The sequence below is a fragment of the Kwoniella mangroviensis genome (genome assembly GCF_000507465.2).
Source record: "Kwoniella mangroviensis CBS 8507 chromosome 1 map unlocalized Ctg01, whole genome shotgun sequence".
NCBI lineage: Eukaryota > Fungi > Basidiomycota > Tremellomycetes > Tremellales > Cryptococcaceae > Kwoniella > Kwoniella mangrovensis.
Window position 1 is genome coordinate 4,008,625 of NW_027062533.1, and position 15,545 is coordinate 4,024,169.

Consider the following 15,545-nt stretch of genomic DNA (forward strand, 5'->3'; position numbering starts at 1 on the left):
AATCTTGTCAATGTTGATGATGATGAACGGGATTGGAGAGGATTGAGTGATGTTGAGCGGCAAATCCAAAGATATCACCATACAATCAACGGTGTCACAACAAAGACAGAGAGAGACCACTTGGAGTGGCGGGGAAAGCCGGTGTTAGCGCATTGTGGCACTGGCACTCACATCTGCTTCAGTCTTGACAAAGTTGACAAAGCTAGAAATGGGTATCACAGATGATAACGTTGATATATGCATACGTTTCTCTGCACGATGCATACAAGAGAATACGGAAGTGAAATGTTGTACTGACTGGGTATAAGAGTAATGCGTGGTATATATTTACGTTTTATGGGCCCGGCGTCTACTTCTTCGCCATCTTTAACAACTTGAGCGCCTCAACGGTAGGCACCAGTACATCCTCGCTCATTCCCTTCAACCTCAGAACCTGCATCAACTTATCCTGAACTTTCGCTTCTTCCAACCTATTCATCTCTGTCTGCTGTTCATTCTCTTTCAACTTTACAGTATAGGTAATGAGATTGAACAAGATTATCACGCCTCTATGTACCATGTCGAGATTAGGTAGAGCCGGAGTGGAAGAGATAACAGGTATGATCTCTCCATCTTCATCATATTCCTCTTCTTCCGAATCTGGTTCAAGCAATTTCGATATTCTACTCCAAGGTGATTTACTTCCTGTCGTGCTTGTAGATGTCGGAGAGATTTCGTTTACGTTCAAATCTAAGATCAAGCGGCACGCATTTGTAGATTCGGTAATTATAGCTAAAGCTCCACCAGATGCTAGACGAGTTTGTAGGTCATCTATCCCAATAAGTATCAACAGTATATTCAATCTTGATTTCACCCTACTACTCGAGTTGTCGCTCGAGCTTTCATTTTCACCTGAGAAATATTCGTATCCTTTTTCGCAGCTTATCAAATTACATATCAATTGGGTTGACGCTCGTCTGATCAAGTCATTCTCATCCAATAATAATTCCTCCACTTTCACTATCATTCTCACTTCATCCTCTTTGATTGATCCAGAACCTTTCCATGAATTTGATGTTTTGATGAGAGGGTTGATGGAAGCCGCGACTGTGCGATTGGCAATTGATGGATCGATCGAAGCGATGTTGGTCAAAGCCATCAATGATTCAAACCTTTGTGAAGAGTTTGAAGATGGATGTATCAGTAGGTGATACAATGGTGTAAGCGAATTCAACGAAGTTGTCAGATGTGGTGGAGGGAACAACAGATTGGGTGGCGTGGTTATGATCATTTTAGCCAATGCTTGAAACGAGGGAATCACATCAATTTCTTCGCCATCCCCATTGGATCGTTTGATAGCTAGATTGAGTAAATCCCTGCTAACGTTCGATAAGACTTTGAATCCACCATCCCTAATAAATGACAATCTATCATTTTGATCTTCCACCAGATTCCTACATAACCTTCCTAGATTCTCTTTCACTTTCGTACTTTCCGATCTATATAATCCGTTCAATGCCCCTACCACACCAGATCTTAAAACCAATTTCGTTCTTTTCCTGACTTCTTCTTCCGACTCATATTTCTCCTCGTTCTCATCTTCGGTGTTACTGGATAATTTCGACTTGTTCGCTGAAAGAGCCATTGCACGTAATTTGGCAATTTGTTGATCTTCCGCCGAAAGTTGGACCTTGGGGTTGGTGAGATTGAGTAATATCGTACTTAGTCCGAAACATACTCCTGTGTCTATCTGATCAAGAGATACGGTGAGGTCCATACTTCCTCGAGGCGTTACAGGTAGACTACCGCCTTTAGGTGATGTCGTTGGCGATAGGCTGATTAGTGATTCGAGGAATTTGGTGGAAGAAGTCAGGATGTTTTTGTTCTTGGGCTTGAGGGAGAGGACTGCTAGACCTTCTATAGTAGATAAGATCGCTGAAGAAGGTTTGGTAGATGATGAAGTATTCTCCATAAATCCCATTAATTGCCTACAGAGCTTTTCGTCGTCCATACCTAATTCTTCATTCGTTATACCTCTTGATTCATTATTGTCACCTTGACCCGGAGCTTGAGCTGAAGGTGTAGGAACCATTTCTTCCTCTTGTCTACTCATTTTACTCAATGCTACCGCGCACAGCACGCTCAACTCCTGATTATTTTCTTGGTAATCCATCGCTCCCTTCAACCACTCCATTGCTCTAGACCGGACCATCTGTCTACCGGATTTGGTCCCCGCTGCAGCAGTAAGCAACTCGGCCAAGGCGACTTGGAGTGATGAAGGCAATTCGGCAACTTCCAGTAATATGCTTAATCCATCACCTACATCTTCCAGCGGTGTAGTGAGGAGGTTGACAGTTGCGTCTGGTGATAGAGGGAAAAGGGACGACAAGAGGCATGTCAATGGTAAACATGATTCAGGTTCGGTCGATTCTTCTACACTCTGGTTCACTCCAGGAATAAAGGTCGATCTAAGATATGGCTCGAATGTTGAATAGATGTGATCGGTCGAGGAATCCTTCGTCGAGTCTGGATGGTGCGATGTGGAGTCGCAGAATTTGGATAGACAAAGATATGCGAGTGAACGTGATTGACGAGTGGCCGAGGGTACGAGTGATCTAGCCAAGAGCGATACTTCGGATCTGGACAGGTTGACAAGTGAGCTTGAAGGAGTAGCGAGTCGTTTGAGGAGGGTGATGAGTTCACCCTCGTCTCCCTTCGCACTCGCACTCGCAATTGCACTCATCTTGGGGGTGACTCACTGGCTCTGCTACAAGTGGTAATAGCCATTTAGCTGAGTTCCTTTTGGGCAAGAATGCTTGATTGCTGTCACCAACGTACGCGCTCGTGCTCATGTTCTTCGACATAGGCATGTCATATGTGCTTTCCCACGGTGGTCCCGTGGGGTCTCTCGGTTAAGTCGCGTAGACTCAAGTTACAGCTGGAGTCAGCGACAAGTTGCAAGCTGCGAGATTCTCTTCCATCGTTGAGATCTGGCTTGAATCAAGTCAGATTCATCTGACAGTATCTTGACTACCTCAAAAGCAAGCCAACAGAGTCAGGGATCATTTCGGGATCTGGCTGTCCCCTGCTTCAGATCTGATCATCGCTCGAGAGAAGCCAGACAGCGGGGAAACGAAGAATACACAGCAACGCGAAGTTGATCAGTTCTTCCTGTAAATCCACTCCTCTTTCCTTAGTCTTTCACCCCGACATACCCTCAACATGCGGAGCATCTCATTCCTGTGGAGCTTGATTCTCTCCCTTCTTCTCATTAACCCTGCGCAAGCTGTTCTCCGACCTCGAACACCTCATCCTCGTTCATACGACACTCACACATATTACGCTCTAGAACTGGATCCTCCCACGTCACTTTCCATCGCTTCTTCCATATCATCCGACCTGGGCGTAGAGCTCATAGAACCTATAGGAGAACTTGAAGGTTACTGGCTGGTTCGCAGGGAAGGTTCTTCGTCCTCGTTAGTCAAGAAAGATCTTCCAAATGACCCAATATTGAGAAGATGGGAATCTCTCTCCAGCAGTCAAAGTGGTAAACGTAGTTTGACTCCTTTAATACTCAAACAACGTTCGAAAAGATTACATCTCCCATTTAAACGGTCCCCTCATGGACTCGATGGGAGGGACGATACGACGGAATTGTTATATGCTCAAAATGAATTACAGCTCAAAGATCCGATGTTGAACCAACAGTGGCATCTGATAAATACAGATATGAAAGATATAGAATTGAACGTTACTGGATTATGGGGTAGAGGGATAACTGGTGAAGGTGTGCATGTTGTTATCGTTGATGATGGATTGGATCTGAACAGTGATGACTTGAAGGATAATTTCGTGAGTTTATAACATTCCTTGACATCGTTTCTCACAAACCCGCAAAGTCTGAGCTCTAAGCTCGTTCATTGCTACTGCTTACTGACGGATATTTTGTACATTTGGTATGGATTGACAGTTCGCCGAGGGTTCATACGATTTCAACGACCACACCGAACTGCCTTTACCGAGATTATCAGATGATCAACATGGTACTCGATGCGCGGGGGAGATCGCAGCTGTACCCAACGACGTATGTGGTGTAGGAGTATCTTACCGATCTAAAATAGCTGGTGTCCGAATTCTTTCGGCTCCAATATCAGATGCGGATGAAGCGGCAGCTTTGAATTACGGCTATCAGCTAAACGATATATTCTCTTGTTCGTGGGGTCCACCCGATGATGGTAAATCGATGGAAGCTCCGGAAGGTGTCATTCTCAAAGCGATGGTCAACGGTGTACAAAAAGGACGAGATGGTAAAGGATCGATATTTGTCTTTGCAGCTGGTAATGGTGGTGGAGCAGATGATCAATGTAACTTCGATGGATACACCAATTCGATTTTCTCAGTAACGGTCGGAGCAGTAGATAGGAAAGGATTACATCCTTATTATTCGGAGATGTGCTCGGCTATGATGTTTGTTGCTCCAAGTTCCGGAAGCGGTGATCATATTGTGAGTAATTACCCCTTTTTCGATAGAACCACAGCTAACAGGTCATGATGTACGTAGCACACAACCGATGTCGGACAGAATAAATGTGCTCATACTCATGGTGGTACCTCCGCTGCTGCACCATTGGCTGTTGGAGTATTCGCTTTGGCCCTTTCGGTTCGACCGGAACTCACTTGGAGGGATTTCCAACATCTCTCGGTACGGAATGCAGTATTCTTCAATAAGGATGATCCAGATTGGGAGAAGACTGCTGCCGGTCGAATGTACAGTTACAAATGTATGTTAGGTTTCAATTTGGTCAGGCGCGTTTAACTGTGCTAACATCTGGACTGTTTGGTAGATGGTTATGGCCGAATCGATGCAGGTCTATTTGTGGAAGCTGCTGAAAAGTGGACTTTGGTCAAGCCACAGGCATGGTTCGACTCTCCTGCCGTCTATCTACCTACTACCGATGCTCCAGCAACATCGACTGCTGAGCGTCGCCAGGATGATTCGACTGTCGTGGCTAGCCAAGATGAGGGATCAGATTCACCATCGACGGGCTCAGAAGATCAATCTTCCAATCAAAATGAAACTACTCCCAATCCTGAACCTGTCGTCTTACCTACTGGATCATTCATCACGGAGGAAGGTATAACGTCAACATTCGAAGTAACCAAGGACATGCTGAAAGACTCCAACCTAGAAAGGTTAGAACACATCACTGTACGAGTTTGGATAGACCACCAAAGACGTGGCGACGTAGAGGCGGAAATTACAAGCCCAAACGGAGTGGTCAGTGTACTAGCTAGACCGAGAAGGTTTGACGATGCCGACTCTGGATTCCCGGGTTGGAAGTTCATGTCGCTGAAACACTGGTAAGTGACTCGCAGTATCCGTCAAATATGGAAGCTTATGATTGTATTCGTCTTACGATTGTAGGGAAGAGGATCCTGTGGGAACATGGACCATCAGAGTGAAAGATCAATCTAATCCCGACAAGACTGGTAGATTCGTCGCTTGGTCCCTACAATTATGGGGAGAAGCTATCGATGCATCCAAAACTACACTATGGGCACCTGCAGAAGAAGGTCAACCAGATCAAGAACAAACCGGATCGGACCCATATGCAACTACCACCCAGAAACCCAAACCCACCGATCATCTTCCAGGGGATCATGGTGACGCTACTGGAGAAGCCACCAAACCCGGTTTAGTGTCTACTACGAAACAACAATCCGAACCTACTTCGACTGCCAGTGATGGCAATGAAGAAGGCTGGACGGAACCTACAGGAGTCAGTGATGCAGATGCGGATGAAGGATTCTTTAGCGGTATAACGAGCTTATCGGCCAATTCCACTTGGATAGCTGGAGCAGGTATGATCATCCTCTTATCTGGAGTTGGAATCGGTGGATTCTTCTATTACAGGTCAAGAAGGAGGAATAGGAACTTGTTCGGATTGTCGAATAATGGTGAAGGTGCTAGAGGAGCTTATGAACCTGTTGGTGAATCCGAAGATGTACCTATGGGATTACTTCAGAAAACCAAGAAGAAATTCGGTAGAGGGTCAGGTGCAGGTGGAGCAAGTGGAGCTGCAGGATCGAAAGAGTTGTATGATGCGTTTGGAGATGGACCTAGCGATAGTGAAGATGATGAGAGTGGAGATGAAACTACTGGGTTGAGATATCATGATGATTTCTTAGAAGACGATGGTGAGGAACATGAACTCGGGCATGGAAGTCGGACAGTCCCGGATGCACAATACAAGGATGATCCTGAACCTGAAGCTGGGTCACCTGATGAGAAAGGGAAGATGAAAGAGACGGCGGCCACGACTAGTGCGAGCGGAAGTGGAAGTTCGAGTAGTTGGCAGGACGCTGCTGAAGATGTGAATAGGTAGAACAAGTGATCTTTTAGAGTATTATTTGAATTATGCTGGAAATGCGAAGGACCGTTTTTCTTGAGTATTACTCTCGCCACTTTGCCTCGTACTGTGTATATCCTATATTCTTCTTACATGTAGATTGACAAAACTCATCATATCATATGCATCTGCTTGGAAATAAATTTACGAACACTAGGATGGATCACCATCGAATGTGGCAAATACAGCACAAGAATAATACGACTTCTTTAATGCCAAGGAGCCTCTGGTAATCTCATATAGGCGTCGCTGTTATTCCAAGCAGCAATAAAGCCTTCACTGCCTTCAGGGTCCAAAGCACTTGAACCATGATTGGTATGTTTCAATATCTCATCAAGTTGTTCCCTCGGGCTCAAAGTGGAAGTAGGAGGTCTACAGTACGACGCAAGTGGGAAGGTCATTTGAAAATCGAAGAATTACGACGATGAGAGGCGAGAGTACTTACAAAGATGGTTGATCCTGATTTACATCTTGCACTGAGGCAGAGGCTTGTGATTTTGACTTGGATCCACGTTTGCCTCGGGGTATATCGTAAGTACATTTGGTCTCATATCCGGCATTAAAACATCTTTGACATTGACTATGAAAGCGACACAAGATTTGTTAGTGCAATGTGAGCAGTCTGAGACTATGAATGAGATTAAAAAGCCTTACGAAGAGTCCTGGATGGAAGGTTGGCACTTAGGGTTCTTTTTACTTGAATAACAATTATCGCAAGCTTTAGAAACTCGAGTCATCACTTCTGGCTTCTCACTTTTCCTAATCGATTGTGAAGTTACAAACTGCTTTCGTCAGCGACTATTCTCCCGTTCAAATGTGACGAGAGATTTCAGATGATAGTATTGATATTAATACTGTTCCCTCACTTTTGAATTTGCCACTGCCGAAGTTGATTTTCCATTTCAGTCGGACACCTGCTGCAGGTAACATCATTATAATCGCAAGAATGGCAAGATCTAAGTAAGTACGCAGAAATATATAATAATGTTAGCCCAGTCTCAAGTTACATCATGTCATGCTATGGAGAAGGTGACCTTCGGCCTTGGTGGATACTCACATTCCTCTAAACGTTTCTTGACAGGGATAGTTCTTTTCCCGACACCTGTCACAAGTTTTCAGAGTTGATTGTCCTGTGCGTGAGGATCCATGGCTGCCTAGAGTAGCATTCGGACCATGGCTCACAGTAAGCATGGACGTGTCCGTATTGGTATGAGTGTTCATGCTGAGTAAGGTCTTATATGCGAGAAGAGAGAGATGCTGAAAACAGTCACATAAAACAGGATGATCAGCGGATGTACAGGATTTATGGATTTATATACACGCACTTAATGGTGCTCATACTCCATGGTGCTGGTAAGTAGATAGATACAACCTTTGAACGAATCAAGACATCTTATTGTCGGAGACCTAAAATAGTAGACACTATACTCTAGTACATATAGCCCTTGCTTCTATCACAGAGTCAGCCACAAAGGAGCAAAAAGCGATGCTGAAAGCCATTACTGGCTAGGGTTAATTGAAGTAAGGGATAAACCTCCCGGAATGTATCGCCACCGACAGTCGCTTGGAACATTACATGTTGTCCATAGACCTTGCTCGGCAAAAGACTTGTACTAGGTAGGTATCCATATCATCCTCGTCAAAACCGTCGAACAAAGCATCGTCTGGTACAGCTGGCCTGATTGTCTCCCAGGATATCATAGACGTACTCAGACTGGGGTCCGGAAACGTATTGAGCTGTCCTTGACGTTCGTTTGTGGGCAACATCTCCAGCATGGTATTACACTCAGTCGACTGGAATGCAGCTCCTGAGTCGTACATGGACAGGTCCATCGGCCCTATCCCCTCAGTATTTCGATTTTCCGCGATCACATTAGGGCACTGAGTTGATGAGCTGAATATAAAGCAAAACGATTAAGCGGGCCTACCCTTGAACGGGTTCGAATGGAGACACTTACACATCTGCTGGGCAGCCCATCAACTCTCCCCATGTACCTCTCTGACGTTTGATTTGGAATGTACAGCTTCTTTTCAACTTGGTACAGCGGGTACATGATCTGGAATCTGAATATTAGCCCCTCGCCACTTCGTATGTGTATGAGTTATCTTCCGCGAAAAATGAAAATCAACAGCAACTTACGAGCTTCCATCTGGAAGGAATTCACATTTGGGATTCTTCTTATCTTTATAACATTCATCACAAGCTTTCGAGCTTCTTGTCTTCTTCACTTTAGCCGGGGCACTATTTCACGATGGACGTCAAAATACGCCCGAACGTCGAACGTCGAACGTCGAATGTCGACGTAAATCGGAGCTAACGGATACATGTGAGACAGGGCACGTACTTTTCCTTTTGCCACTTTGCCAAAACCTCTTTAAACTCCTCTGGACAGAAACTGCAGGGTTCCCACGCTGTATCACAATGAGTACACGACGAGGCGCTATGCATGAAGTAGGACAGTCAGTCAGTCCGCCAGTCAGGGAGTGATTATCCTGTGTCTTGGGAACTCACCCATCCTGACTTGTTGAATCGCATTTCAAATGTTTCGTCGTACATCTTTCACAACGAGTTTTGGGAGTCCCCCCACCATGTCGTCTTTCCTTTTTAGATTGTTCCGATCCGGCTCCTGTATCAACCATGTTAGAGCTGGTGGTATCGAAAGAAACGGTAGAAGCTGGACCGGTCGTATAGTATGCAGTAGTATCGGTAGTGTCGTTGTCCATTGTTGAATTGGGATCTAAGGTTTTTCAGCCAGGTTTACAGAAACTAGAACAATCCGCTTCTGCTCTGTTATTACGATGTAATTGGGCTCCTCGTGGAATCATCTTGAGCTGAGATTGGAGCAGAGTCATATTTCATCGCCACTCAGCAGATGTATCTCCTGAGAATGAATGACTTATACACGATTACTGAGTCGCTCGTGATCTCCTTTGACGAGACTACTTGTGAGGTAATTCTAGTACTGTTATACCTTTTGTGATGGTAATCACCTGAATTGGTCTCCGTCACAGTCAGGCAGTGTGATTAAGCTTAGTGTACACCAACTTCCTTCTTTGTACTAGTGTTTAAGGAGCAATCAATCAGTTCACTGCAAGTAACTTAGTAGCAACAACACCCCAACTCGGTATATCCTGCAAGGTCAACAACGTAGCGCGGTACACTACGATACGTTCGTTCACCTTTTCATGTAATTTGATCCATTCATCGACTCTTGATCATTCTGCCAGTCTATCATCACTGATTCTCCACTCTCCCCATCTCGTGTTCCCTCACATTTGTATCATCACGAGATGACGAGAAGACACAGTTAGAGTGTTACTTCAAGCTGATCATTGACTGTCAGTAATTGACGAGAACTTGAAATCTCGATATCAATTGTAACGTCATTTCCTCGGTGACAGGAGAGGCGCTGTACTTTAATCCAGTGCAGGTCAAATTAAATTGATTCCCCTCCGCCGTTGAATCCGGTGTTTGACGTGAGAAGAATAGCAATGAAAAGCATCCGTAATGTGGGACTGTGGGGAGAAGGGGAATACAAGAAGTCACACCGTTACTAGAACAATCAAACCCTGATAGGTAAGGTGAGTGAGTATTGCATTCCTTTGGCTTGTATTCCCTCCTTGTCATTAGGGAGAGAGAGAGAGTAAGCTTACGACCAGGAACGAGTTACAAAGATCGAATCGGCCCGTTGGCCTCCAATCTGGATTATTACCCGTTTCACTCATTCACCACAGCACAATTTGAAATTCGCCATGGGAGAAATATTAAAAATATTTACGAATTTTGCCAATTAGATCATATCGAGTGACGAGTGAGTGAAAATCACCTCAAAGCAACACCATAGAGCCAGAGCCAGAGCCAGAGCCAGAGGTGATTGTCGATTGTTAGGGGGAATAGACCAAAGGGGAGACATGGTCTTTTTCCTTCCAAATCACTTACTCGTTAGTTGTTCATTTTCATTCATCACCCATCAATCAATCATCGACTAGATAGGAATCGACACGTCGACCTTCTTCTTCGATACTTTCTATTCACCCGACCTACCCCTGCTGTGATCAGGATAACGCTTGCTCGTGGGTATCCTAGTCTCATTGGCTGTTTGGGCAAGTCCGGATTTGTGGGAGTCGTTTTCAGTGGAGTGGATGAAAGTGTGGAAGATGAGGTGACTGGTCGTTGGACCGCATCAGATGCACATGATGACCATGTCACCATCGCACGATGGTAGCTTCTCACGCTGAGGAGGAGGTTAAGACGATGAAAATGTGCATTGAGATCGAAAGGAGGATACGTGGAAGTGTCGAATGGCGAGTGTAATTCTACACACTCGTTAGCGGAATAGTGGCGTGCTGTCACCCCATTTTCTTCCATGTCCATCATATCTACTACATCCACCCCTCTCTCACGCATACTGGATAGAATATTTAATATCACAGTGTCTTATACTACCTTGATGATATGTTAGCTGACAAACCATCTCTTTCACTGTGTCTCTCTCTTCATATGCTCCGATTATACCGGGTATTACATTACGACGGTATCACAGCGCTCGCGACCCTTTCCAGCAACTTTCATCTCTTCAACCAACTCTTCTACACTTTAATACAACTCATACATCTTCGACCAATTCGACTAACAGCGATCGACTTATCCACTCCCGGCACGCCTTCGTCCTTCGATATCTTCATCCATCCGAGTGCACCGTGATTGTCACGGCTCACGACTAATCAAAGTGGTTTACTAAAACCTCTTTCTCTTCACATCTTCCGACCACCTTGTGCACGTTTGAGACTCGTCTCGCGGCACCTCTCTCTTCTTCCAGCTTCAGTCCAACAGAAAGGCAGCAAACCCAATCAACATCAACAATAAAAAAAACTTGTAAACAAAATAGACAACTTGTATCCAAATTAGACAATTATACTCATCAATAAATAACGGATTTTATCATACCATTGTTTGACATTCACTCAACCCTAGACACCTTGTCCATTTTTTTGTTTGTTGCAATAATCAATAAACCTTGAGGACGATCTTCACGATGGCCAACTTATCGCCTATTTCCGAATCCCCTTCCTCATTCCACTCTCACCCTTCCGTCGGCCACGTCGGCATCACTATCCCCACCATCCCTATAAAACCCCAGAATACTACAACCGGTAAAACCACAAAATCGAAACCTAGAAAAAGAGTCAATACCGCTGAGAAGAGATCTCAACATAATGCTATTGAGCGAGCTCGACGAGAAACCTTGAATGGCAAATTCTTATCTTTGGCTAGACTCTTGCCTTCCCTCGCTACTGTTAGAAGACCAAGTAAATCTGCAATCGTCAATGGATCGATCTCTCATCTCACTCATCAACGAGATCAACGATTGCTCGCTGCTAGAATCTTGAAAGAGATGAAAGCCGAACGAGATGATCTCCTGAAAGAAGTCAACGAATGGAGAAAGATGAATGGTTACTCACCTAAGGAATCTGCCAACGAATACACCGATGAAATTGATCAGATCAACTCAGTCGAGAAAGAGTCGTTCGGTGAATTCTCCGCTATGGACGGTGATAATGATGATCAAGATCAAGAAGAGGACGATACTCCTTCGACCAACGATTCGTACGACAGTATCAATAACAACATCGCTGCGATCCACGGTAACTTCACTCAATCGAATGGGTTGATCACTCCTCGATCATCTACCGATATCGATTCGACTTTACAGCAGAGTCTTTACCCGTCGACTTCTCCTATCGATCAACGAATTCCCACCGTTCCTACTCCTGTTTCTGCAGCCGGTAACACTACGGGTGTCAACTGGTCGACTGAATTTGCCTTGAACTTGAATCAACAAATGAGTAACCCTACCCCTTCCACCGCGACCGGTCAAATGAATTTTGTTGATACGCCTACTCACTCGTCTTTTGTTGATACGCCTACTCACTCGTCATCGCCAATCAACATTGTCAGTCCGACATCTGACCCTGCTCGTGGGATGAACCCTCACCATACCCCATCACCAGGGTCGAGCCATTCATCCTCTGTTGATCCTATCGTCAACGTCAGCAATGGTTCAGGGGGACTACCAAACGGATGGAACTCTCAACAGTTAGCGATGTTAGAGCAACATGCCGCTCAAGCTCATACGATCATGAGAGAACATCATCAAGCTCAACAACACCAATTGTTTAATCCCATGGTTGGAAACACATTCAATGCGATGTTCCATTCTGCTCCCACCACTCCATCATCCGCTACTGCTACTGGATTGAACTCGTTCAACCCGTTCAACGGTATGGGACATGGGATGGGAATGGAACTCACTCAACAAATGTTATCCACCATGTTCCCTCGTTCTGAGACCAACCAAGTGTCAGTTCAGGATATCCATAATGCTATCAGAGCAGGTATGGGTCTAGGTATGGGAATGGGCATGAACTTTGGTTCTGCCAACGGTGGTAACAACAGTCCATGGACTCCTACTCAGGCTTAAACCTAGAATAACTTCAAACAGCAGTTCTCCTCTCTTCTCTTTTTCTTCGTCAGTCGGTCTCTTTCGATAGCAGATGCATGAAATAAAAGTTGTATATGCATAGGAATATATATATCTATCGTCATCGTATTTCTGATATTTTTGTCGATTTTATAAGGTTATATAGGTTAGTAGTTCAAATCTTCGTAGGGTTTTGTATATGGATATGGGATATGAATTTGAGTGAAACACAACAAACAGAGGGATACATCCATAATAATGGGAAACAATGAATAGCGACACCATTCAGCTAAAGTTGAACAGCAGCAACCGGTCTCAGCGTAGAAGAAGTTCACTTGACATCACAGGTCAAGAAGAGCGATGTATGCCACTTTGGTACATTCGATGATATTCCGCCTCAAATCACTCTCGATTTTGAAACTCCGACGATTCCATTCCGTTTTGAACAACGATCCGAGCTCAGGATATGTTGCTGTGATAGAAACGCCACGAATGAGGGAAAACAAGCTATTGTTTACCTCCAGGGTATAAGATCGCACGCGACTTACCTCATCGATAGAGATAAACAATACCCAACCGATGTGACATGATACATTGTTTGTATCATCAGATGGACAAAACGACCAAGGGATGTTGATGAGTGGAAAAAGCACTAAGAAGGAGGAAGGGGTCGAGACTATGAGCTGGTGGTACCTTCCCACCTACCTACGCAATGACCTCCTTTGTTGTGTTTCATCAATTATACTCTACTCTACGCACTGACCCACTCCCCCACCTTGACTCTCTCTTCACTCAACTTCCTTCTATATTCTACTCTTTCACTCTTCAACATTACATTGTCGATACTAACTAACCATACTCACTTTTTGTAACTCATCACACTCTTTGAATAGAATCACAATCACTACCATTACCAGTCACAACCACAACTACTACCAACACCAACAGCGAATCAATTCCAATTTCGACTACAGGTAGATCTCATTCAGAAAGAAGAAAAAATCCTCATTCCTTGGATTCGCTCACGTACTAGGTCGGAACCCATCCACACAACCTTCTTTGCATCTCAAGTCAACCGTAAAACCAAAACACAAGATGATATCATTAACCAACCTCTTCACCATCCTCCTTCCCCTCTCCGCTACCGTCGCTCTCTCCTCTCACCTCCCTCCACCAATCAAGAGAGCAGGTCACCACGACAAGGCCCGAAAGAACTTCCAGCACATCCACTCCAATGAAAACAACTCGACGTTGGTACCTAGAGGTACGACGTATACCGGAACAGGTACTTTCTACTATACGGGTTTAGGTGCTTGTGGACAGTATTCAAAAGATAGTGATTATATGGTCGCTCTCAATTCGGCTCAGTATGGTAGCGGATGTGAGTTCGGTCCCTCCAATTCAAGAATATTTTAAACTATATTACGATGATCATATCAATCTTATCAAAAACCCAAAATCATATCCGAACATTGATGTGATCGTATGTAAGACCGAGCTGACGATATGCTTTTCCTTTGCACTAAACAGACCCAGGTCCTCAATGTTTCAAAGGAATTACCATCCAGGCTAATGGAAACACCGTATCAGGTGTGACTATCATGGGTGAGTGAGAGATACTTTCAACAGATTGCGATGATGATACTGATCAATTCGACTACAGACGAATGTCCAACTTGTGGATACGGTTCATTGGATCTTTCTCCCGGTCTCTTTAAGCAATTCGCAAGTGAAGATGCAGGTGTTATCTCTATTACTTGGTGGTTCAACGATGTGAGTTTGGGATTCTCGATATGATTGAGATTGTTTGTCTGATCCTTTTGTTGTTTTATCTAGGACTCTTCTGAGGCAACTACCACCTCGCAAACACCCACCTCAACATACGTAGCACCCACCTCAACATACAACCCCCCAACTTCAACATGGGTAGAACCGACCTCAACGTACACTCCTCCTACGTCCACCTGGACCCCTCCCGCATCTTCATCAGCCACCACCACCTCTCAAGCCGCTCCATCATCCATCACATCCACCTCCGCCGCCGTCTCATCGTCTACCATAACCTCCTCTGCGTTGTCTAGTACCGCTTCGTCGATAATCGCTCATAATACTACGAACCCCTATGTGGTCATCTCGTCAAACTCCACCGCAGCTTCTGTCACTGCTGGAGTCACAACCGAGACTGACGGAGAGGACAGCGAAGGAAGTGAGGGAGTTAGCGTTACTGTCACGGGTAACATAGAAGGATTGAATGGGTTGGTAGCTCAGTATGGGCAATTGGTTGTCGTAGCTGCTGAAGCTGCTTAAGACACGAACATTTTTCTGTTTATTTGTTTGATCATATGTTTGTTATTATATCATAGTTCAGAGTACTTTGATGAAAAGGGACAATACATATACTCTTCTTACTGAAAAACAAAATGGTAAAACATCTGTTTTCTTCCTTATATCACTTTTATTTGCTGTGCATAGATCTTTTTTTGTTTTAGGGAAGGGTTTGATTTCAACCCTGGTGGTTCTTCTGTATATGTCATATATACCCTTTTCATCATTGTTCCTTTTCTTCTTTATACCTGGACAATCATACTGTATATATCCGTTTTTACTTTTCACGATCATGGTACTATATTTTACTATACTTTTCACGTATCATCAATGCTCTGACGCTCTGATG

At 44.5% G+C, this 15,545-nt stretch overlaps 6 protein-coding genes across 6 annotated transcripts; 3 read left to right on the forward strand and 3 right to left on the reverse strand.

Annotated features, from left to right (window-relative positions):
* Positions 1–349: 349 nt before the first annotated feature.
* Positions 350–2,722, reverse strand: I203_101483 (uncharacterized protein; the record flags this gene model as incomplete). The annotated part of the gene is made up of 1 exon (XM_019148810.1): positions 350–2,722. The coding sequence occupies one exon, from the start codon at positions 2,720–2,722 to the stop codon at positions 350–352; it is 2,373 nt and encodes a 790-aa protein (XP_019001829.1).
* Positions 2,723–3,201: 479 nt separating this feature from the next.
* Positions 3,202–6,365, forward strand: I203_101484 (uncharacterized protein; the record flags this gene model as incomplete). The annotated part of the gene is made up of 5 exons (XM_065516893.1): positions 3,202–3,831; positions 3,950–4,483; positions 4,541–4,760; positions 4,824–5,340; positions 5,405–6,365. The coding sequence occupies 5 exons, from the start codon at positions 3,202–3,204 to the stop codon at positions 6,363–6,365; spliced, it is 2,862 nt and encodes a 953-aa protein (XP_065373711.1).
* A 233-nt stretch (positions 6,366–6,598) lies between these two features.
* Positions 6,599–7,126, reverse strand: I203_101485 (uncharacterized protein; the record flags this gene model as incomplete). The annotated part of the gene is made up of 3 exons (XM_065516894.1): positions 6,599–6,761; positions 6,835–6,969; positions 7,044–7,126. 3 exons carry the CDS (start codon positions 7,124–7,126, stop codon positions 6,599–6,601), a joined length of 381 nt encoding a protein of 126 aa, XP_065373712.1.
* Positions 7,127–7,961: 835 nt separating this feature from the next.
* On the reverse strand, positions 7,962–9,113 carry I203_101486 (uncharacterized protein; the record flags this gene model as incomplete). The annotated part of the gene is made up of 5 exons (XM_065516895.1): positions 7,962–8,283; positions 8,348–8,446; positions 8,530–8,631; positions 8,735–8,830; positions 8,902–9,113. The coding sequence occupies 5 exons, from the start codon at positions 9,111–9,113 to the stop codon at positions 7,962–7,964; spliced, it is 831 nt and encodes a 276-aa protein (XP_065373713.1).
* A 2,312-nt stretch (positions 9,114–11,425) lies between these two features.
* On the forward strand, positions 11,426–12,871 carry I203_101487 (uncharacterized protein; the record flags this gene model as incomplete). Its single annotated transcript, XM_019148813.1, has 1 exon — positions 11,426–12,871. One exon carries the CDS (start codon positions 11,426–11,428, stop codon positions 12,869–12,871), a length of 1,446 nt encoding a protein of 481 aa, XP_019001832.1.
* A 1,095-nt stretch (positions 12,872–13,966) lies between these two features.
* I203_101488 (uncharacterized protein) lies at positions 13,967–15,178 on the forward strand (the record flags this gene model as incomplete). Its single annotated transcript, XM_019148814.1, has 4 exons — positions 13,967–14,252; positions 14,402–14,476; positions 14,535–14,644; positions 14,708–15,178. 4 exons carry the CDS (start codon positions 13,967–13,969, stop codon positions 15,176–15,178), a joined length of 942 nt encoding a protein of 313 aa, XP_019001833.1.
* Positions 15,179–15,545: the final 367 nt, after the last annotated feature.